The sequence below is a fragment of the Xyrauchen texanus genome, chromosome 41 (assembly GCF_025860055.1).
Source record: "Xyrauchen texanus isolate HMW12.3.18 chromosome 41, RBS_HiC_50CHRs, whole genome shotgun sequence".
In the NCBI taxonomy this organism is placed as follows: Eukaryota; Metazoa; Chordata; class Actinopteri; order Cypriniformes; family Catostomidae; genus Xyrauchen; species Xyrauchen texanus.
The window spans coordinates 4,291,308-4,316,310 of NC_068316.1; the positions used below are offsets into that span (position 1 = coordinate 4,291,308).

Consider the following 25,003-nt stretch of genomic DNA (forward strand, 5'->3'; position numbering starts at 1 on the left):
CTCACGAATCGGGACATTTCTGCAGTTCTTAGTGACAAACAGGTGTTTAGGCAAGTACTTTGGTCATTTTTGTTGCTATTTATTGTTTTGGGAGAAAATTAATTAAAAGGAGCCCTTTACACCGTGGGGCCTGTAGCCCCATTGTACACTGTTTGTATGACCTCTTATTAATCAACAGATTACATAAAATATGTATTTGCACACATTAAAAATTCAATTGTCTAAATTTTTTTTGTAGCACCACTGACTCAACCCAACAACATTAGGGTACACAAACAAAACCCATTTTAATGCTTAGACCAGGTCAAGTAGATCTGCACCCCGGAGATCTTCAAACAGGGTGGAAACTCCAAAGGGGGCGGGGTTACACCAGAAGGGGGCTGGGCCCACTTAAAAAGGGCACTGTAAGTCGCTTTGGATAAGAGTCTGCATCTCTTGAATGTAAGCAAATTTGTGACAATGACCATGTTAACTCATTCACTGTAAAAAATAAAAATCCAATTTAATTTACCGTAAAAAAATAAATAAAATAAAATAAAAGGCAGCTGTGGTTACCAGAAATTTACAGTTTAAAAAAAAAAAAAAAAAAAAAAGACTGACCACATATCAGGCTTCACGGGTTATAATTTGATGCCTGTAAATTTTACGCTTCACTACCATTTAAAATACTTAATTATTTAAACTTGATATACTAACATTCTTGAACTATGAATGTCTTCTTTTCACTTTAAAATGTATTGTTTATTACATAGTAACCACAGAAGGGCACACGGTGACATGAAGTTCATCAAGAGTGATAATATAACAGTCTAGGCAGGTTTATAAATTAAAGTAAGATCTGCTAGAATACTGTAAATGCAGCACAATGCATATTGAACGTGAACATGTGACCAAGTGAATGCACCACATTTCCTGACATCACAGAGCACAGTAAACAAGATCTCCTGAAAAATTGCTATTTTATTACAAAATAATTCTATTAGAACACACTGGATTCATTCCGAGCATCTCATTTAATATTTATGCTGCAATGCAACAGAGATACAAGCCTGCAGTATTTTAAAATTGGGCCCACCAACATAAACAGTAGTGATCCGTATGCGTCTTAATACTGAAGTTATTGAAATGATGACAATTAAACAGACTAATCAGAACAGCCAGAGAAATGTTTGCTTTCCCTTTCTTTTTTCTCAAGAATGAGTATCTTCATGCTGATTCAAATGAATGAGCAAGATTGGCAAATGTGAGGTTAGCTTTGTGCTGATCTGACCATTTAAAAAAATATCGGTTATTGACAAAAATCTATACCGAGAGTGCCAAAAGTTTTTTTTATTCCTCCGTGTTCCTTTGATCATGTTTTTTAAAGTGAAGCGAGGGCATGCAAAGAAATGCGACTATATGGAAACGTCCCTCGTCACCACATACATCCTGTCTCCAACTTCATATATTGTGAATAATAATAATAATAATAAATATATAGGCTATAATAAGCTTGCATTGTTGCATCTGCTACTGAGCATGCCCACTGGAGGAGCACTGTGGCTGAAGACATTACCCACAATCCCCAGCGCTTCAATTTATTCATGTGTGTTTGGTCAAAGCGTACCGACTTATGAGGATATAATATGTAAATAATCGGTTTTGAATAAATAGATATTTTAGCTCTTAATGCGTTTTTAATTATGTTTTGCTGTAAAACATTGTGTTTTGTTTAAAGTCACCATCAGGGTGATTTGTGTTTGCTTTGATGAAGTTTAATCATTTCTAAAATGGACTCAACTTCTAAAAGTCTGAAGTACTTGTAACCTACACCATCTTTTAAGTTGGACCGACTATTTGGTCTCTTGATGCGGCCATTGAACATATGATTTTATAAACTATTGGCCGATTAATCGGTTATCAGCTTAGTTATAGTTATTGGCAAAATCCACTACCGGTAGACCTCTAGATTGAAGGAGTCTCCGATCATCTGAGATAATCAATAACCTGACAGAGATCCTAGATCAATCCAGCACGGACAATTATAAACACAGTCAGCCAGGCTGTTCTCTACGGATTACTCAAGACTTATTATCCTTTCTATCAATTATTGTGATGATGTAACTAGTGATACCTGGTTCTGTGGATCCTGCAACAATGGGACGGCTCTGAACAGGAGCATCATTCAGCATCAGAGCTTTTAACCTTAAAAATATAATTTACAATACACTTATTAACAGCATCCATCTCTACTTTAATTTTAAAACAAAATTAGAAATCATTCTCCCCTACAAACAACAGATATGCAAAACGTTGGAAAGCCTGGACAAGTCTAGCTATTCTGAAAGTCGTCAATAGAATTTGCCTAAAAAAAGAGAAAATAATAACACACACACACACACACAGTCATCGTCAGCCGTGGCCCACGCACATTAATGTCCATCTAAAGGACAGGAAATGGAAATGCAACAGGATTGAGGTTTATTCTGCTTCATTTCAGCCAATGTGCATGATGTAGTAGTTCTCTTGAGCATCTGTGGCATAAAGTCGATTTCCACAGGTAATAATTTCAACTCGTACATCAGTTTGTAAAGAAAAGAAAAAGTGCATGTCTATAATCGTTTAGTCTTTTTCTGATGTCCAGTAGAGTTTAACTTTGTTTTTGTTTTTCTTAAATGTATTAAATACTCTGAAACTGAGCTATAAATGAAGTGCTTTCCCTGAACTGGCCGAAACAAAACAGAATAATTGACCCCATCACTGAGCTTTTGAATACCTGTCCGGTAAGGTTCAGGAACGGAATATGTTCAAATGGAATACATTCTTCATCCATTTGGAGATCTTTACCTCTTAAATACATTTTTAATACATTTCAAATGTAATACAAATATCAAATCACTTCCTAATATCGCTCCTTACTCCCCCTGTGCTCAATACAGTAGCTTTGAGCTCAATTTGCAAAAATGTTCCCTGGGGTCAACCATTTAGATCAAGGTCAGGAAGTTAATAATAAAAGCAAACCCATAAATCTCTCATTAATTTATGCGCATCTGTTTGTATGTGGAACACATTTAGTCCAACTTAAAAAAAAACAAACATCTGCTTTCTTCTGTTTTTATGTATTTGTCATTGTAACTAGAAGGGTTTCAAGCTCCCGTTCCGCCAAAAATGACTCCGTAAGGTCGAGACAGTCAGCAGGAAATGAGTACGAGTGTGTTTATGTTTGCATTGCGAGTGAATGCGTGCATTATTTGTGTCGGCTAAAGGCTCTGTAGAGAGCGAAGCCCAGCATGGCTGCTATTGTGGCGCCCAGAGTCACGCGCAGCCAGAAAGACGTGCTGCTCATATCTGATCCATTCAAGTGCCTGCAGACAAAAAGTGACAAAGAAACATTCAAATACATTTAATGACTTTCTGTGACCTTGATGACACACGTCCACCCATTTAAGAAGGCTTATTTTAGCCACAAATGCGTATTAAACTCTAAAAAGTTTCCATTTTTGGGCTGCGGTCTGTAATTATTTACACAAATGTAAAAGCTCACCATTTACACATACTGTGGACTAATTGCCAAAAATTGGTCAAACGTTTTTAGACCCCCCCCGGCAATAAAAAAAGACTCAGTAATATTGTACATGTTTACAATCTTATGATTAATAGATTTTATTTTTTAGATTTTTTTTGTTGCTGTCCTTCATTTGTAAGCATGTAATTGTGGTTCTGTTCCTCTCCCTACAAAACGTTTTTTTTATTCAACTAGGTAACAGCAGAAATGCCGATCTGAAATGCAGGTGGCACTCTATCACATTTAAGCCTTTGCAGATGTGCTCATGCATAGACATTCAGTCTAATTTTCAGTTCATGCACCACCCCCATTGTTTCGGCGAATATCTCGGCCTCTGAGTGGACTAGAAGCTCAATATATGTGTCATTAGAAAGCGGAGATACTCTTCTTTGCAATGGTCTAACATTTTACAGATCAATAACAGATGATTTGTTTAGCATGCTTTTTCTGCTGGACCGGATATTTTGTTCTATAACATTGTATTATTCACACAAGCAAGCTCACAGACAAGAAACAATTGCTAATGTTTTGAAAACTGCCTTAAGTTTAAGCAGATCATGTTTTTAGCTATTTGTAGCTTACAGAAGCAGTGATCAGCACATAAAAGAGACGTTTGTATCTTACAGAAATCATATTTTACTTTGAGATTCTTTTGAAAATCTTTCAAAGTGTGGTATTTGGGCAACAAACTAAAAACATGATGTCTATTTAAATGCTATTTGAAAGACTTCTATATTCATATTAGTATTTTTACCACATGACCTCTAGGTGGCGCTGATTTGCGGCGTGAATGTTTTCAGGCCTTATTTTGTTATTTTATGTAACAAATGCATAAGTGATGGTTATCATGCAAAGTTCAGATTCTAAGCTTTCTAACGATACCCCATATGCCTGACTTATGCATTCGGAGACTTGAACGTATTAAGCGTAACATGTTTTTTGCAACATAGCGCCCCCTTTTAGACCCGCCGGCGGGTCCGCAAAGTTGGTGGTTAAGAAAATAAATAAGGACAATTTTGATGTTTAAATAGTTAAACTAAACAGTTTATTTTAATTATTAATAATTTGACCATTTAAATTTAAAATTTAATTTAAAAGATAAGTCTTGGCGTGATTTCATCAGTAACCAAAAACATGCATTAGTTAACCTGCTTTCGTATTAATTAAATAGGAAGATGAACATAATCTTAAAATTATTTATAAAATTTGCATAGTTTATACAATTTTAAAGTTAAAATCACTAAATGTGGAATTTAGTAAATACTGCTCTACATATTTTGTCACTAATTTTTGTCTCTATTCACTGTCAATAACAAACAATTTGAAAATTAATTTTCAAAACTTTCTCCATATTTATACTAAACTAGAATATTCTGAAGGTACATTTTGGCATGTTTTCAACAGGTTGTTGAAACAGGAAAATGTGCATTATTTTAAATACATAATTTATTTGTAAGCGTTTGAAATATGTCAGGGTGTGTGTGTGTAATACTTACGGGTACATGGCGGCCCAGGTCAGCTTGCTGTAGATGTGTGTGTGAGTGTTTGTGAGCAGTGCGGAGAAATGGAGAGGTGAAGGCAGTCGGTGTTTGTAACAAAACTCAGATGGGCTCATACCATGATGCTGTTTAACTTCTATAAGATCAGCTTTAGAGCCCACCACTACACACGGGATCCCACTGTCCATATAGTGCTGCTACAGATGAGAAAAAAAACCAAAAGAAACAGACTGATTTGACCGATGAAGGGTTTCAGACAGTGGAACACATGCAATGCATGTAATTATGTGTGTGTCAGAGTGTGTTTGTAAAGTATTACTACAGAGCTAAAGCATCTCGTGCATGTGCATTTCTTACCTTATATATACTAGCACAGTAATTAAATGAGTCTGGATCGGTGACATCATACATGAGACATGCCACATCACACGCTACATCTGCTGCTTTTAGAAACTCAGTTTCCACGTCAACCTCTTCCAGCTACATGAAATAACACACGTTCAAATACAGTTTGTGTAAACACTTGGCTCAAAGACGTGATACTATTTTTTTAATTTAATTATTCAAAAATACATTAAAATGCAATTAACACCAAATAATTACTTACATTTTACTCGACACATATGCTATAATAATTCTTTCATTTCTGAGTTTAAAGTCGTTTTTATATTTTTTCTGGGTAATTAAAGTAAAATATCTCTCAGTGGTGAAACCGCCCAAAAATAAAAAAATAAAATAATAATAATACAATATTAAAAACAAAACATTTTTGAAAGAATAAATGTTGGTAATTTGGAATAAACTTCTAATATTATTTCTTAAGAAAAAGAAGCAGTAAAACAATTTAGTTTAAAATATTATCAATGATTGAAAAACGTTTGTCCAACAAATTAATGTCAGGCGGTGAAACCAACATGTTTTGTCATGTGACAATAAACTCATTAAACAGAGAGGACCCCTCATGACAGGGTGTTTTTACAAAAATAACAGATATTTTTTAATTTTTATAAAAAATTCACATTCTTGTCATTGTTCTGGTCAAACGGAGCAACCTTAAGAAAACGTGACATTCGTGACTCATAAATTCATATTTCGAACTAATATCCCCCCCAAAAAAAGTGTTCACTCAACGTGAATCTGAGGTGCAAGGAAAGTATTTTAATACCTTTATTTGATGGTTAAACCACTTAATGATATTTAAAAAAGAACTAGAAAATGCTCTAAATGTTTTTCAAAATGTACGACACCAACATGGACACAAGTATTACACTTCTACAAACATGGTACATGTGTTTTAAACTCGATTTTTACAAGATCTCACATTTTTATAATCTCAGACAAGCTTACATGTCATCGACCAACTTACTATGAGATACTTCTCCTGATTGGCTACTGAGACGCTGTTGATGGCGTATCCGGCGGGGGGACCAAGGTTGCATCCGTTTTTCTGAAAACACACAAAATTCAGCTTCATCACCACCTCTGTAAATATTTGGGAGATTTTAAAGTATTCTATTTTTGTTGGGTCACCCTGGTTAGCTCCACCAAGGTATATTAAAGCTGTATATTAAACATGGTCGCTTCCAGTCAGTTCTGTCAAAGGAGTTCAAACTGAAGTTTATATTCTTTCACCTCAGCGCTCCGCTGCAGAAAAGCTTGAAGGAAGTCTGTCTTTCCCGTTCCGCGAGGGCCGATCACTTTACAGAGGAACACAGTTCGATGGGTCTGTCTCTTCTCCAAATCTAACGGCTTTTCCCTCGTTACTGAAACACACGTGCAGAAAAAGACAGGCATACTCTTAGATCAAACAACCCGATGTACCAGAGTTTAAACGCATGACTGGGTGTGAATCAGATTACCTATGATGGCAGACGTCTGGGAGTCTTGGTCCATAAGAATCGGGTAGCCGAGGTAACCCAGATGCTCCAAACACCGGTGGACATCCAGATATGCAGACAACCTGCAGTCAGGTCAATGAGATTATGGATTTGGTTCAAAAGATGAATACACAAAATCTGGATTGTGAACTGATGCTACATATGAAATCTACAGCTTGGGTGTTTCTTCAACTTTGGGCAAGTTGATTTAGATTTCACTATCTAAAAAAATACAAAAATAAATCATACTCTCATTAAATTCTCTTCTCTCAATGTCCAACTACAGGCCTGTGTCTTTAGGCCTGTCCAAAAAAAATATTTCTCTAAAAAAAGATTTCTCTAAAAATGTTTTATTTTTTTTTTCTCTCTCAAATGTTTTTTTCACTCCAAACATTTTGGGAGAAAAAAAATTTAGAGAATAAAAAAAAAAAATAAAAAAAAGGTAATGTATTTTTTGTAGGACATAGGCTCAATGAAGGCACTAAACACCTAAAAAACTAAACAAAAATTTCACAGTGCGTTTTAGGGCTTCATAACTAATATTTTATGTACCTTAAATACAAACAAATAAATATTATTTTCACAGGTTTTGTGTAAATTGGGCAAAACTGAAGGATTTTTTAAATTTTGAAACATTTGTGGAATAAAGAAATAATTAAATTGTTTGTTTATTTCACTCATTGTTTAGATTGTTATACATGTAGTTTTAAACAAGTAATAATTTTTTTAAACAGCATTTAAATATGGATGATTTCATCCAGTGCACCATGAGCATCTGAGAAAAGGCTCTGGGTTCATACTAAGCTGCAAAAACTGAAAAATGACAAATTTTTAACAGTTTATTTACATGATATACTTACAAACTATTTTGTAAGTATAATATTGAAAGTTCAATATAACAGAAAAATCACTACAGAAAAGGCATCTGTCCACAGTTAGACAAATTCTGGAGTACCGTGGCTACTCTCTCTAGAAGTGGCCGTCCAGCCAAGATGACAAAGGGCACGTCGCAGAATGCTCAATGAGGTAAAAAAAGAACCCTTGAGTGACAGATAAAGACTTAAAGGAATCATTGGAACTAAACTCAATAAAAGAAACGTCCTCTCACTTTCAACTGCTTTTATTTTCAGCAAACTTATGATGTGTAAATATTTGTATGAACATAAAAAGATTCAACCACAAAGACATAAACTGAACAAGTTTCATAGACATGTGACTAACAGAAATGGGACATTGTGTCCCTGAACAAAGAGCGAGGGAGGATCAAGTAACAAAAGTAACAGTCAGTATCTGGTGTGGCCACCAGCTGCATTAGACCTCTCCAAATGATCCAGAATGCAGCAGCACGTCTGGTCTTTAATGAACCTAAGAGAGCACATGTTACACCACTCTTTGTCTCTCTCCACTGGCTGCCGGTTCATGCACGTTTTAAATTCAAGGCCCTGATGCTGGCATATAAAACAGTCACTGGGTCTGCTCCAGCATACCTAAAAACATTTATGCAGAGCTACACTCCTGCCAGAAGCCTGCGGTCGGCTAAGGAACGTCGCCTTGTCGTACCAAAACAAAGAGGCACCAAAACACTTTCCCGGACTTTCAGTTTCATCATACCACAGTGGTGGAATGACCTTCCCAACTCAATCCGGGAAGCTAACTCACTCTCTATCTTCAAAAAACGGCTAAAAACACATCTTTTCCAAAAGCACTTAACCAGTCACTTAAAAAAATAAATAAAAATATATATACAGTGAGGAAAATAAGTATTTGAACACCCTGCTATTTTGCAAGTTCTCCCACTTAGAAATCATGGAGGGGTCTGAAATTGTCATCGTAGGTGCATGTCCACTGTCAGAAACATAATCTAAAAAAAAAAATCCAGAAATCACAATGTATGATTTTTTAACTATTTATTTGTATGATACAGCTGCAAATAAGTATTTGAACACCTGAGAAAATCAGTGTTAATATTTGGTACAGTAGCCTTTGTTTGCAATTACAGAGGTCAAATGTTTCCTGTAGTTTTTCACCAGGTTTGCACACACTGCAGGAGGGATTTTGGCCCACTCCTCCACACAGATCTTCTCTAGATCAGTCAGGTTTCTGGGCTGTCGCTGAGAAACACGGAGTTTGAGCTCCCTCCAAAGATTCTCTATTGGGTTTAGGTGTGGAGACTGGCTAGGCCACGCCAGAACCTTGATAAGCTTCTTACAGAGCCACTCCTTGGTTATCCTGGCTGTGTGCTTCGGGTCATTGTCATGTTGGAAGACCCAGCCTCGACCCATCTTCAATGCTCTAACTGAGGGAAGGAGGTTGTTCCCCAAAATCTCGCAATACATGGCCCCGGTCATCCTCTCCTTAATACAATGCAGTCGCCCTGTCCCATGTGCAGAAAAACACCCCCAAAGCATGATGCTACCACCCCCATGCTTAACAGTAGGGATGGTGTTCTTGGGATGGTACTCATCATTCTTCTTCCTCCAAACACGGTTAGTGGAATTATGACCAAAATGTTCTATTTTGGTCTCATCTGACCACATGACTTTCTCCCATGACTCCTCTGGATCATCCAAATGGTCATTGGCAAACTTAAGACGGGCCTTGACATGTGCTGGTTTAAGCAGGGGAACCTTCCGTGCCATGCATGATTTCAAACCATGACGTCTTAGTGTATTACCAAGAGTAACCTTGGAAACGGTGGTCCCAGCTCTTTTCAGGTCATTGACCAGCTCCTCCCGTGTAGTTCTGGGCTGATTTCTCACCTTTCTTAGGATCATTGAGACCCCACAAGGTGAGATCTTGCATGGAGCCCCAGTCCGAGGGAGAATGACAGTCATGTTTAGCTTCTTCCATTTTCTAATGATTGCTCCAACAGTGGACCTTTTTTCACCAAGCTGCTTGGCAATTTCCTCGTAGCCCTTTCCAGCCTTCTGGAGGTGTACAATTTTGTCTCTAGTGTCTTTGGACAGCTCTTTGGTCTTGGCCATGTTAGTAGTTGGATTCTTACTGATTGTATGGGGTGGACAGGTGTCTTTATGCAGCTAACAACCTCAAACAGGTGCATCTAATTTAGGATAATAAATGGAGTGGAGTTGGACATTTTAAAGGCAGACTAACAGGTCTTTGAGGGTCAGAATTCTAGCTGATAGACAGGTGTTCAAATACTTATTTGCAGCTGTATCATACAAATAAATAGTTAAAAAATCATACATTGTGATTTTTGGAGTTTTCTTTTTAGATTATGTCTCTCACAGTGGACATGCACCTACGATGACAATTTCAGACCCCTCCATGATTTCCAAGTGGGAGAACTTGCAAAATAGCAGGGTGTTCAAATACTTATTTTCCTCACTGTATATATTTACATTTCTTGTTGCACTTAAATCTGTTTTGTATACTATTCTGATGATAGTGAAACGTTGTAATATGGCATGCTGGAGGGTCATGTCAGGATGAGTCTGCAGGAAGGGTACCACATGAGGGAGGAGGATGTCTTCCCTGTAACGCACAGTGTTGAGATTGCCTGCAATGACAACAAGCTCAGTCCGATGATGCTGTGACACACCGCCCCAGACCATAACGGACCCTCCACCTCCAAATCCATCCTGCTCCTGAGTACAGGCCTCGGTGTAACGCTCATTCCTTCTACGATAAACGAGAGTCCGACCATCGTGGTGAGACAAAACCGCTACTCATCAGTGAAGAGCACTTTTTGCCAGTCCTGTCTGGTCCAGTGAAAGTGGGTTTGTGCCCATATGCGATGTCTGATAAGGATCTGCCTTACAACAGGCCTACAAGCCCTCAGTCCAGCCTCTCTCAGCCTATTGCGGACAGTCTGAGCACTGATGGAGGGATTGTGCGTTCCTGGTGTAACTCGGGCAGTTGTTGTTGCCATCCTGTACCTGTACCTGTCCCGCAGGTGTGATATTCTGATGTTTTGATCCTGTGCAGGTTTTGTTACATGTGGTCTGCCACTGCGAGGATGATCAGCTGTCCTTCCTGTCTCCCTGTAGCACTGTCTTAGGCGTCTCACAGTACAGACATTGCAATTTATTGCCCTGGCCACATCTGCAGTCCTCATGCCTCCATGCAGCATGCCTAAGGCACATTCACACAAATGAGCAGGGACCCTGGGCATCTTTCTTTTGGTGTTTTTGATGGATTTCAGAGTCAGTAGAAAAGTCTCTTTAGTGTCCTAAATGTTTATAACTTTGACCTTAACTGCCTACCGTCTGTAAGTGTCTTAATGACCGTTCCACAGGTTCATGTTCATTAATTGTTTATGGTTCATTGAACAAGCATGGAAAACAATGTTTAAACACTTTAAAACAAAGATCTGTAAAGTCATCTGTTCATGAGTTTACTATATGGAAAACATTAAACAGGCATAGCTATGATTGGTTCATAGTAATGTTGAAACATGCCACACTTGTGTATATCATGTTAAATATGGGTGTCCTTTTCCTTTCTTGTACTCACATCCACTGACAGAAGTAGCCTTGTTGTGAGATGTAGTTCTCTTCTGTTATGGGGACGTTACTGTACACTGAAGGGCCCCAGGGCATGTAGGGTAAAACACTAAAGAGATTTCTCAACTCTGCAGGTGAGAGAGCCGAGTCCTTATCCTACAGGAGAGAGACAGACTATCATTACACCAATGAAGCTCTATCCTGACAAGATTTACAAAGTTCGTAAGAAGGTGAAATCCATTAGTGTGATTGCTCACCTCATCATACTTATCAAAGAGCTTCTGCAGGAACTGTTGACCCACATGATTCAACTCTGTCGTACAACCGACAGGTACTCGCAATCTAAAAACACACGAATACTCTCATTTAAAATCTGATTTCTTTAAGCAATCAAATGCTTTTGCACTTAAAGAATAAAGCACCCAAAAATGAAAATTCGGTCATTATTAACAAATATACAACTGTTAGTTCCGGTCCTCGAATCTGATTGGACGAGAGATGTTCCATGAGCACTGATGGTCTGACACCATCAGCACTCCGACGCTTCACTGTGTGTGTATCACTTCACTGTGTGTATTCACTTGTGTTCATCCCGTTCTAAACTAAAGTGTAAGAGCAGTGCAGATGTGTTAAGAGCTACTGTATAGGTGTCTCTTACTGTATCTTTTGTTTTATTTTTTGACATTACATATGTTAGCCAGCAGGTGGTGGCAAAAGATCTGTGATCGCTCGTATTACTAATTACTATTAAACTATTAACTACTAAAGCTAGGAAATAGCTTTAAACAAACAACTTCAGCATTAAGGCACATCCCACCTGAGAGACACAACAGAAAGTGGCAGAGGACATTGCGGTATCTATAGCGAATGACTCTTGAACATCATATAGAGAGAAAAACCAAATAGAGAGGAAAACCCCTGTTTGGACGGCTATTTTTCCACTGAGAAATCTGACCTTCAGAAAGCTGACAGCATCTCTGCTTGAATTTGGCAACAGGTGATCACACATCTCTCTCTCTCTCTCTCTCTCTCTCTCACACTCACTCACATCCATCCTTGTTTATCCAATAACTTGTTTGAACCAGCAACGGCAGATTCTGATCGGTAACGCAAGAATGTAGTTCCATGCACAAATGCGTTTTTAAGACCTTGCTCAGTTTTTCCTAATTTTTTTTTAATTTACTTGTTCATTGAACTGTTGTATACAAGCAATATCACACGAACAATAGTGCGATATGGCCCTAAATCAGCTCTGATGTGATTGCCTACGGCCTCGTGCCTGCGGCCGAATCACAGCAGTGCTGATGTAGGGCCATATCGCACTATTGTTCGTGTGATATTGCTTAAGTATGTATTTGAAAGAAAAAACAAAGAAATGAACATTCTGCCTAACATCTCTCTTTGTGTTCTGCATAAGAGATAAAGTCATATGGGGTTGGAACAACATGAGGGTGAGTAAATGATGACATAATTGTATTTATTTTTGGAGAACTATCTCTTTAAATATGCAGACAGACAGACATACTGCGGGTAGAGGTAGTCGTCCATTAGTTCCAGGGTGTCATCGTAGCCAAATTTGCGCAGGATAGTCCAGGTGGTCTCATGACGTCCTCTTTGGATAAAGAGTGTGTTTAAAAACAGGAACCCTACAGAACACACACACACACACACACACATACATACATACACACACAAGGATGTGGAACAGGGTGTGACAATAATAAAAAATGACAAAGATAATAAATAAAAAATACAATAAAAACCAAATATACAAAAAACTACATTGAAAATAGAAAACAAGACTAATAACTGTGAAATCTAACAAAAATGAAACCTATTTAAAAGCTTATTTTATCTAACACTATAAACCTACACCCACTTGCGTAAGGAAATGTAATATTTGTTATACGAGTCCCCTGTTTACTGTAGCAATGTCAGGAATATGTTTGAGTGTTAATCACTTCCTCCAGGTAAATTCAACCACTGTCTGCATTATATGCAGTAGCTTGCAATTTTGTATAATTATCGCAACTTGTTCGCATAAACAGTGAATCTGAGATAATCCGATAGCTTTTCTCCATGTTTGACAGTAGCAAAAAGAAATGCACGAAAAGTTTGACGCAGTCGAGACTTAAGTAGCTTGCCCCCTTTGTGTCACTGCATTTATGAACCCTCAGTGACCAAGAACATTTGCCATTACACAAATAATCACATTCAAAATCCTTGTTTAACTTTCGTGGGACCGCGGACGATGCGCATAATTCAGAGAAAACGTTTTATGTTCTGGAGCTGCTCTGAGTGTGGTCCACGGTGCGGGTCTGTGACAGTCCGAGTTCATTTGGAGTGCTCACATGAAAATGACAAGCAAAATCGTAGTGCTCTATAATCACAATTATCCCAAATAAATCACAGTTAAAGAGACAGAAATGTTTTATTGAAAACAATTAAGTGTCTTCCGTTTCACCTATTAAATGTATTGTATTTCTGTGTGTATTTATTATTTTTTGTTTGATGCATATCCAGTTATTATGCACAAAATATTTACAGATAATTGCACTTGTACATCAATGACACAAATTACACAAGTATACTATGATTATTTGTGAGTTTCCATTGCAAAACAACACAAAAACACAGCAAATTTAAAAAAAGAAATTTGAGAAAAGCTGCAGCAAATTCACTCAAGAAAAAGTGAAGAGAAAACTTGGTGGGACGGGTTAATGTCGAATGAGTGTGTGCGCGTTACCGTCGAGTGTGAGTCCGTTGTCCTGCACTCCATCACTGGTGTTCTTCCACACAACTGTTTTCACATCCTCTAAAGCTTGAGGAGCCAGTGGATTCCCAAAACATAATTTCTAAACACACAGACCAATTCAGATCTCATCATGCCATACAAATCAATGGTAGATTATCATTTTATTTTTGTAAGTTAATTAAACTATTATTTAGCTAAGCTACAGCACATTTGTTAAAATCAACATGAAATCAAAATAGACCCTATTTACACTGCGAAAAAGTATTTGCCCCCTTTCTGATTTCATCCATTTTTGTGGATTTTTCATAATTATTTTAGACCTTCAAACGAGGTATCATTAAAACAAAGGCAAACTGAGTAAACACAAAATACAGTTTTCAAATATATATTTTTTATTAAAGCAAAAAAAGATATTCAACACCTATATCACCCATGTGAAAAACTAACTGCCCCCTTAAACTTAATAGCTGGTTGTGCATCCTTTAGCAGCAACACCTGCAACAAACGCTTCCGATAACTGGAGATCCGTCTTTCACAACGCTGTGGTGGAATATTTGCCTTCTCTTCTTTGCAGAACTGCTTTAGTTCAGCCACATTGGAGGGTTTGAGAGCATGAACTGCACATTTAAGGTCCTGCCACAGCATCTCAATGGGGCTCAGGTCAGGACTTTGACTAGGCCACTCCAAAACTTTAATTTAGCTTCTTTTGAGTCATTCAGAGGTGGACTTACTCCTATGCTTTGGATCAATGTCTTGCTGAATAATCCAGTTGTGCTTAAGCTTCAACTCACGGACTGATGACCGGACGTTCTCCTTTAGGATTTTCTGGTAGAGAGCAGAATTCATGTTTCCCTCAATTATTGCAAGTCGCCCTGTTCCTGAAGCAGCCAAGCATCCCCACACCATCACACTACCACCACCATATTTGACCGTAGGTATGATGCTCTTATTGTGGAACTCTGTGTTTGATTTACGCCAGATGTAACGGGACACGTGTCTTCCAAACAGTTCCACATCTGACTCATCAGCCCACAGAACATTCTCCCAAATGGTTTGAGGATCATCAAAGTGTGTTTTAGCAAAATTCAGATGATCATTAATGTTCTTCTGGGTTAGCAGCGGTTTTCACTTCGCCACTCTTCCACGGATGTCATTTTTGGCCAGTGTCTTTCTTGATTTCTCTAACCAGGTTGCTATGCATTCTGATAAAGAACATGTTATTTGAATCATGTTCAAGTTACTTTTTAAAAGTTGAAAAATCAACGTGAATAGTCCAATGTAATTTGTTTTGCCATATTGGCCAGCCCTATTTTTGGCAAACGTGTCTCCTGACAGTATTCCTTTTGCATGCATGTTCAGAGTATGTTTCAAAAGCTAAAACACAAACAGAGCATATCTGCTTGGCAATGTTTCCACTGATACACAGTTTCATCGATACGCATTTAATGGTTAAGGATGGCCCTGAATTAAACATTTTGAATGTGAAAAGACCTTTTGTGAACGATTCGTCAATGCATGTAATTCTAACTAAAATAAACATTTTCATAATCAATCATCAAAATGTAATAACTTTCTCCAGCACAGCAAGAACATTTCTGTTTACACCAACAAAGCTGCATGGGCGGGGAAAATTATAACTTACAAATAACATCATAGTCTAGCATCCATGATTCAATAAAATCCCAAAGAATAAAATCAAGTCTCAACCCTATGTTAATTCCAGCTGAATATTCAATTTCAATAAAATTGTTTACATTAGGTAACTTATACAGTATGTGTTGCAGATGCTGTTTCTAGTTATATTTCTATTGTAAAAGCAAATGCAGGGGGAACCCACACTGCTGTTGTGTGCTCACCTGAAAGCAGTTAAGTTCAGCATCACTGAGAATGTGATCGTTATCCTGATCAGAGATACTGAAGATACGACTCAAAGCGCGCACACACTGCGGCTTGAGCTATACAAACACAGAAGAAATACAGAAACCATCAAAATGCTCCCAAACATGAGTGTATGTATGTGAGAAGACATGCAGAAGAGTATGTGAGTACCTGTTTGTCTTCAGGGTCGTAGAGAGGAGCAGTCGGGTGTAGAACGGCTTTTTGAGCATAGTAGAAAAGCTCCGAAATATTCTTCAGATTCTTAGCAGAGCACTGCGGACACGGACACACACACACACCATCTTATAATCATCCCACACAGTTATTTGAATGTTTTTGGACTGGCCACATTCACTTCTATTGTAAGTGCCTTGCTATACACTATGCTACAAATAAATGTTGGAGTGGGATTTTGGTGTATTAGTGTACTGGTCAGACCACACCAACACCAACATTCATACTCCTGACTAACACACATATGATTTGTCTGTATAAATTGTATGTCCCTTAACAATGCTGACACTATAAGGGAAAGTGGCGCCACAGTGTTTATGTTAACAGTTTGTGTGTATTGTGTGCGAGTGTAGTGGTTCTGACCTCCACACAGGTCTCAATCTCAGAAAACTGGTTCATGATTGGCAGGATGGTTTCCATGGAGCTGCCAGAGCGAAGGTCAGACTTGTTGCCTACTAGGATAATAGGAATCCTAAGACAAAAAAAGAGATTTTTTTTTTACATTATACATTTTAAAAATGCAGATATATTCACTAAGAATGCACTGACGTAGTGGGCGCCGATATTTATCGGCCAATTATTGACCAAATTAAAACCATCTGCAAATTGGTTTTAAGCATGAAAACGGCAAAATGAAAAAGAAAGAAATAAAAATGAAAAACAAATGGTTTATTTACACTGCTTGGATCTTTATATCTTCCATTGTGGCTCTCTTTAAAATGTATTCAACAGATCCAATCAGTAGAAAGAATTTATTTTTAGAACAACAAAAAGCTTGTAATTTTTTTTAAAACATAATATCTGAGCAAAACAGTGATCTGATGACAAAATAAGGCAAGTGGCAAAATATCGATATTTGTATCGGCCAATAGTTTTTTGTTCAAATCAGTATCTGCCACTCCCACCCCTGAAGTCGTGAGTATGAATTCTGGGTGTGCTGAGTGACTCCAGCCAGGTCTCCTAAGCAACCATATTGGCCCGGTTGCAAGGGAGGGTAGAGACACATGGAGTAACCTCCTTGTGGTCACGATTAAGTGGTTCTCGCACTCAATGGGGCACATGGTAAGCTGTGCGTGGATCATGGAGGCAACTGAGACTTGTCCTCCACCACTCGGATTAAGGCGAGTAACCGTGCCACCACGAGGACCTAGTAAGTGGTGGGAATTGGGCATTCCAAATTGGGAGAAAAGGGGATAAAAATATAATGTATTTTCAGTGCATCCCTAGAATCCAAACAGTCAGCAGAGAGGAATTCAAAAACATACTTGCTTCCTTTTTCAGCTCCTCCATTCACCAGCGGGATCCATTTAGTTCTGATCTGAGAGTGAAAAAAAACAACAAACAAAAAACAATGAAAAGATCAGTTTATAGAAAACGAGAAACTGTGAGGGAAAAATATAGACACACTGAGATAGTTTGGCACTGACATTGATACCTTGTCAATGGTTTCCTCTTGTGTGACATCATAAACCACACACACGACATTGGCCTACAGAAATGACAACATAATCATATTCATAACGGGCTTCTAGAAGAGGGAATTTGATAAATAGAAGTTTTAATGAAAATGTATGTTTTTTTATTATGTAGTAACTGTTTTGTAAATGCAATAAGGTTGTGCTATATAGAGTGCAACAGCCCACTTTTATAGCCAGAAATATTTTTCCCATTAATTATTTTTCCATTTGGATTTGATAAAATCATTCATAAAAGAGTTGTAAGCTATGAACCAAACCAACCAACCAGTGCTGATGTGAATCACAACATTACAAACTTTGATATGAAGCAAAAAATATTGGAAAATCGGCATAATCGAAAGAAAATGAAAACGATTGAAAAAATGTCAGATATATACAAAAAAATAAGTAGTTTTAGAGTGTAGGGAGACCAACTTAATCAAATCAATTTCAGTGTGTCATTGAAGTGGGCGGTCGCTGCAGAGCTCTTTTGGCGCACTTTGTTTGCCGCGATTCTCCGATTGGTGGACCTTTCTCTTTAGGGTCATGGGTAGAGTAGTTCTTTACCAGAATTCCAGTTTTACAAATGATTAATAAAAAATTATGTTGAAATAACATGGACTGATGGCTTCAAATTAAGCACATAACATCAATTAACAACCTCAGATCTCACGGTAGTTCTGTCTTACAAGATTTATAAGTTATCATTAATAATATATTCCCCTATGGAGAAAATAAATGTGATTTCTACTTCTGGAACCAGACTGTTGCTCTCTATTGTGAATATAGTCACGGCAGAAAAGGTCTCAACAAACAACACCCTTTGGCTGTGACTATATATTTACAACATTAATTGACCTCTCGTACCTTATAGTGTATTCATGTACAACTCAAAGTTAATGTCTCACCTTTATGATTTCTTCTCTCAGCACTTCCTCAGTTTGCTCATTTTCTGTAGTGAAACAAAGAGTATTAGTAAAATATTGCAAGGCAAATATTACAAGTTACTTATTGCACATGCACGGACACAAACCTGAATAGTCAACTATATGTGTGGGCACTTTCTCAGGTGTGACGTCTGCAGGTATCGTGATCTCCTCTGCTCGGAGAGGAACCTGACGGCAAAAACAAATCAACTTCCTCTAACTGCATCATGAACACACCAGCAGCCATGCTGTATTAACACAGGATTATAGAACAACTTGTCAAACTCACCTGCTCTGGAAACTCCTCTCCAACCAGAGACATGATGAGCGAGGTCTTCCCCACTTTGGCTAGAGGAAAAAAATAATAAGACATTCACTTCATTTTATTCCCTATAGATTTATGACCAACAGCTCATGATAATATCAAGGTCAAATCTGTGATATGATTAATGACTGCACAGCAATCACAAACTATGTTGCCCTGATTCCTTGCAAATCTCTGAGGCATGGTTAAGAACTTAATTAGATTTATGAGAAGAAAAGGCTTCTGTCTTGCCCCCACCCCATAGCCCATTCAGATGAAGAATACAGGAGATTGTTGTCACATGTAGCCAGTACTTGCCAGAAATTCTTGCAGTTCTTTTAATGTTGCTGTAGTTCTTGGTAATGTCTCTGTTGTGCCATATTTTCTCCACTTGATGATGACTGTACTCCAGGTAGGGAAGGAGGTATTGCCCCAAGTGAAGGAGTTCAAGTACCTCAGGGTCTTGTTCACGAGTGAGGGGACAATGGAGCGGGAGGTTGGCCGGAGAATCGGGGCAGCATTGCACTCGCTCTATCGCACCGTTGTCACGAAAAGAGAGCTGAGCTGAAAGGCAAAGCTCTCGATCTACCGGTCAATTTTTGTTCCTACCCTCACCTATGGTCATGAAGGCTGGGTCATGACCGAAAGAACTAGGTCACGAGTACAAGCGGCCGAAATGGGCTTCCTCAGAAGGGTGGCGGGCTTCTCCCTTAGAGATCGGGTGAGGAGCTCAGTCATCTGTGAGGAGCTCGGAGTAGAGCCGCTGCTCCTTTGCGTCGAAAGGAGTCAGTTGAGGTGGTTTGGGCATCTGGTAAGGATGCCACCTGGTCGCCTCCCTAGGGAGGAGTTTCAGGTACGTCCAGCTGGGAGGAGGCCTCGGGGAAGACCCAGGATTAGGTGGAGAGATTTACATCTCCACACTGGGCTGGGAACGCCTCGGGGTCCCCCAGTCAGAGCTGGTTAATGTGGCTCGGGATAGGGAAGTTTGGGGCCCCCTGCTGGAACAGCTGCCCCCGCGACCAGACTTCGGATAAGCGGTTGAAGATGGATGGATGGATGATGATGATGACTGTCTTCACTGTGTTCCATGGTATATCTAATGCTTTGGAAATTCTTTTGAACCCTTCTCCTGACTGATATTTTTCAACAATGAGATCCCTCTGATGTTTTGGAAGCTCTCTGTGGACAATGGCTTTTGCTCTGAGATGCAACTAAGAAAATGTCTGATAAATCCTACTAGAACAGCTGAACTTTATTTGTGATTAATCAGAGTCACTTTAAATGATGGCAGGTGTGTAATAGAGGTCGACCGATTAATCGGCCGATTTGTTTTGCATTTTTTACATAATCGGCATCGGCCAATATCCACGCATATCAAGCCGATTATTAGGCAGGCGCATCTGTGGGCAGCCTAGTGTTGTTGTGGAACACGTGTTCGACGCACACTGCCCCTAGAGTCATTTTCCAGTAGAGTGAGCAGTGTCTAAGGAAGGTGCTGTCGGTACTGGAGAAATTAAGAAAATACATTCTTTATTGCTATAAAGAGAAAGTTATTTTATCTCGCCAGCCATTTCTATGTATAATAATATGAAACCATTTGTCTGTGATGCAATTTAGCTATTCGCAGTCAGAGAGAGAGAGAGAGAGAGAGACTCGCTCACGCGGTGCCACAGCGAGCACAACACGAGCCCTGCTTAATGAGTGACAGAACTAAACATTCAGACATAGCCTGGTTTAGATCTGTGATTATTAGTCTGATTTTATTTTAGATTTCGCCTTCCAAAGATTATAAAAAGAATATTTATACGTAAGCCGCATTCTGTCTAGCACAACTTCCTTCTCTTCACAGCGGTGCACTGACATTTCTCCTTAAAACTCAAACTTAACGTCAGAATCAGCACGATCGGTGATTGTTGTAAAATGCAGTCTAGCTACTGTTGCTAAATTGCGGGACGCGTTTAATAATAAAAAGAGCGCAAGAGATACCGTTCCCAAAGCGGCGCGAGCTCGAAACACACCGCAAAGAGACAAGCAAACTATAGGCTACTTTGGGTTTCATGTGCGCGTCTAAACGATCAAATATACACAAAAATATGTCAAAATGACCGACTTGGAGATTCACTTAAACACAGTTTATGTCTTAAATGGACGTAGTTATGGAAATAGTTTGGGAGAAAATATGCTGCATCAAGGTGCGTACACACTGCCAGCGACTTTATCGCTGCAGGTCGCCAGTGGCTGGCGGTGAAGTCGCTAGTGGGTGTTCACACTACTGGTTGCCTAGTAACGTTTGTAAATGACATTCACGGATGTCATTCCATTGCTGTTGACAGCGAATCTCTTTTCTTGCCACTAAAAACAAACATTTTGGAGGGAAAAGACTAAATATAAATGGAATCAGTACATAAAATGCTTTATATCAAAGATGAATGAGAAACAAGGCATGCTGTTTGCCATAGCGGCTGTTTATCTGCGGCGAAAATGCAAATGCCGGTCTGTCTGGGTCCATAAAATCCCCGCGATCTCAGATACACCTTTCCACGCAGGATTTTTCTTAAAAATGTCCTTGTACGTGGGAAGAGACATATCATAGAGCACTGGAAAATTTCTAACAGCAAGAATTAGCCTTTCATCCATCTTTGCGTTACTGCAGGAGCTGAGAGTGAGAGAAGGATCACGTGATTTCTCCCGTCGTCTCTCCTATTGGCTGTCGCTTCCGCTAGTCGCTCCAAAGTTGAAGTTTTCTCAACTTTGTCGCGTCGCTGGACACGCCCACATCTAGCGCCAACGGTCGCGACAGCTTGTGTCGCCGGAAGTCGCTGTGCTCGCATTGAAAATGAATGGTATTGAGTCGCTGTCGCGCGCGATGTCGCTGGCAGTGTGTACGCACATTTAGGAGCCTATTAGATCTCGGTCTTAAAGGGGAAGCGGTCAATTAAACATGTGACGATTGAGCCATTACTGCGAATCAAACAACAAAAGGCAAAGAGAAAATCACTTACAGCTCTTGAATGAATAACTTATGCATTAATAAGCATTAATCTATCTATGATAAACTATGCAGTGTTATTTTACAATTGATTACATTATTAGATTTCTTTTTAGACCACACCTGAACAGTAATGTTAGTAGACCTTCCTGAAATTAAATCACTGTGCCTATATAACGTTTATATTTGTGTAATATATATATATAACAAAAAGAACCGTTAAGAATACCGTTAAAGTACCGGATCGATAAGCAGTATCGGTAAGAGTAGTAATACCATTAAAACCTTAATGATACCCATCCCTAGTTATGCCTGTGCTTCTCTTGGATGCTCTGAATATTAGATTACGTGTCTGGATTGCCCCTTAATTAAAGCTGCATTTGGATCTCAACCTTTGTGTCTCGGAGCAGTTCGTAACACCTGCTTTGTTTATTTAATATATTTGTTATACATTATTTATACAATATGTTTTTACATTATACATTTTTTATTTAAGTGTACAAGTGCAGATTGGTCAAGTGTTCAATAAATGTATTTGTTGAGAAATGTTGTCTATCTTAAGTAATTATTTGTGTTACATTTTATCTTTCAAATAAAAGGTTCAAATAAGAGGTTAAAAACAAGCACATATCGGCCAAAATAAATTGCCAGCATTAATCGGCCATCGGCCGACCCGGATTTCAAAAGATCGGCATCGGCCTGAAAAAACAATATCGGTCGACCTCTAGTGTGTAACGACTTCTATTTAACATGAGTTTGAATATGATTGGTTAATTCACACCCCCAGTTATAAGAAGGTGTTTTCATTTTTCCCCCACTAAGATTTCAGTTTGTTTTTCAATTGAATTGGTCACATTAAAAGTGGAAAAATGTCTGACATGATTTATCTTTGTCTCATTATTTTACATCACAAAAACCTGGCATTTTAACAGGGGTGTGTAGACTTTTTATATCCACTGTATATAATACATAAATCAATATATATATAATACATAGGTCATTGACAAATAAGGTTGTCTGAGGTGATAAAAAATAAAAATATTTTTAATATGTTGTTTAAAACACGTGTCAAGTTTGTAGACATGTAACTCGAGTTCATGTTGTTTTTAAAAGCATTTTTAGTATTTACTACAAAAAATTATTTAATGACTTAAAAAATGTCATGAAGTAAAACATATTAAAACAATTTCCTTAAAATAATATCCTGATTCAAGGTGAAAAATATCTTCTTCTTCTTTTTATTTTATTTTACACATATCATGCATTTTTAAGTCAAGAACATCAAGACGTTTTCTCATGATTACACCAAATGACCTGAACAGAATGTGCCTTTTCATAAACATTTAAATAACTTTATATTTAATGATATGACAAAATAATAATTATTTTATTTGGTCTTCTCAGTTTTATGAATTTTGTCACATGGGAACAAAATCGCTACCTTGGTGCACAAAAGTTTTTCAAATATTAATCTTTTTTTTTTTTTTTTTTTATAAAATGCTTTCACTGCTTTTTTATTCTTTTTTTTTTTTTTAAAGAAATAATACTAAAAAGATTATTCAACGCAACTATTTTTTTTTTCTGAAGAATTTCAGCTTTAAATAATTAAATAATTATATATATTTTTTCATTTTACTGTCTCTGGACGTTTACACCACATTACATTTTTTTACTGTAAGCCTTGGTAATATCAAAATGACTTTTCAATGACTCAGCAATTGAAAATATGTTCATCATAGAAGAAGTCCAATCAAGTAATTGTTTTGTGTAAATTCCATTTCTAATGTATTTTTCTTTTATTAATTTATTAAACATGGACAAAAATAAATACATAAATAAATCAGCGTCCGTCATATGTGACATGTCAAATGTCTAATTTTATAAATGTACTCTAATGAACAAAGATAACAGGAAAATAATAAGCAGGCCTTTATATTAATCACTTTACATGCGTTCTATTTGACACACATGCAGATATATACACACAATACATGTGCTGGTGAACGCTATAGGAATACACGCATTATGTTTATGTCACGTGTGCTGGTGTGATTTGTTTACAACTCACGTTCATTTTATTTTAACCTAGCACAATGATAGTAACACATTCATTATCAATTCACAACATTCAACGCACACTTAAATTTGTTAATTCGAGTTTATATGAGGAGGTATGAGAAATCAACATGAAAATTAAGCTGTCTAATAAATCAACACAAATATCTTCCTGTAACACGAATATACAACAAATCAGAAGGACCGAAAAGGTGTTACAAATTAATATGTATGAGTATTTATCAAATCCAAATGCATATTCAATAACAACATGTGGGTTAGTTAGCACTATAAATACATGCTAACTTTCATTTAACTGTTACATTTAGTTGCTTTGACATTTTTAGGGTATCTTACGTTCCCCCAACAGCAGTATCCGGACATCGCGTTTCATTTCACTCCGCTCTCGGTGCAACTCTCTGACAGGTGGCGTTAATCTTGTGCTTAACTTCAAATTAATTCAAAACTCAGTGCTAGATTCTCGCTAGCTCCATTCCAGTCAAAGAAACTGGCAGCTCTGCGGACTTCCGGTTAGAGCCCAAATGGAGCGCCCTCTGCTGATAGAAGCGTTTCATTTTACCCTTATTTTAATTTTATTTATGGGCTATTTTGTACATGTAAATATTTTATACGCTTTGGCAATTTTGTAAATAATAATGCCAACACAGAAGTATATTTAAGTACCATTATGGACTAATGTAAACAAAGGAATATTCTGCGTTCAATACAAGAAAAGCTCAATCGTCAGCATTTGTGGCAAAATATTGATTAACACAAAAATGTATCCTCCTTTTCTTTAAAGAAAGCAAAAATGTGGGTCACTTACAATGGAAATGAATGGAGCCAGTCAGTAAACGTTAAAATACTCACAGAAACAAGGCGTAATCAATATTCATGTTAAGATTTTTGTGTGATAAAATCGCTTACTAACCTTTTCTGTGCAAAGTTATACCCAATTTTAAACATAAATAACAACTTTAACCAACTTTACATTCAAATAATACATGAGTTTCAATAGA

General features: G+C 37.8%; 1 protein-coding gene across 2 annotated transcripts; it reads right to left on the reverse strand.

Moving 5' to 3' along the window:
• Positions 1-594: 594 nt before the first annotated feature.
• Positions 595-24,487, reverse strand: rhot2 (ras homolog family member T2). Of its 2 annotated transcripts, none has more exons than XM_052113884.1 (19): positions 19,259-20,460; positions 18,926-18,984; positions 18,744-18,825; positions 18,619-18,662; positions 17,689-17,742; positions 17,519-17,571; positions 16,617-16,725; positions 16,191-16,292; positions 15,998-16,096; positions 14,133-14,241; positions 12,912-13,032; positions 11,644-11,728; positions 11,397-11,542; positions 6,903-7,003; positions 6,676-6,806; positions 6,410-6,490; positions 5,401-5,523; positions 5,041-5,240; positions 595-3,344 (listed from the first exon to the last, which is right to left on the reverse strand). In XM_052113884.1, the coding sequence occupies exons 2-19, from the start codon at positions 18,956-18,958 to the stop codon at positions 3,227-3,229; spliced, it is 1,791 nt and encodes a 596-aa protein (XP_051969844.1). In that variant the 5' UTR covers positions 18,959-18,984; positions 19,259-20,460; the 3' UTR covers positions 595-3,226. The 2 variants fall into 2 exon arrangements, with proteins under 2 accessions (XP_051969844.1, XP_051969843.1); XM_052113883.1 differs by lacking the exon at positions 19,259-20,460 and adding an exon at positions 24,342-24,487 and having other exon boundaries at positions 596-3,344.
• Positions 24,488-25,003: the final 516 nt, after the last annotated feature.

Bases quoted from the DNA above. Each gene is read 5' to 3' on its own strand.
- rhot2 (XM_052113883.1), bottom strand. From the start codon at position 24,378: ATGAAACGCGATGTCCGGATACTGCTGTTGGGGGAAC. The intron at 11,543-11,643 runs GTGAGCAATCAC...TCTCTCCTGTAG, and splicing joins TCTTTGATAAGTATGATGAG to GATAAGGACTCGGCTCTCTC. The intron at 6,491-6,675 runs GTGAAAGAATAT...GTGTGTTTTCAG, and splicing joins TTCTGCAGCGGAGCGCTGAG to AAAAACGGATGCAACCTTGG.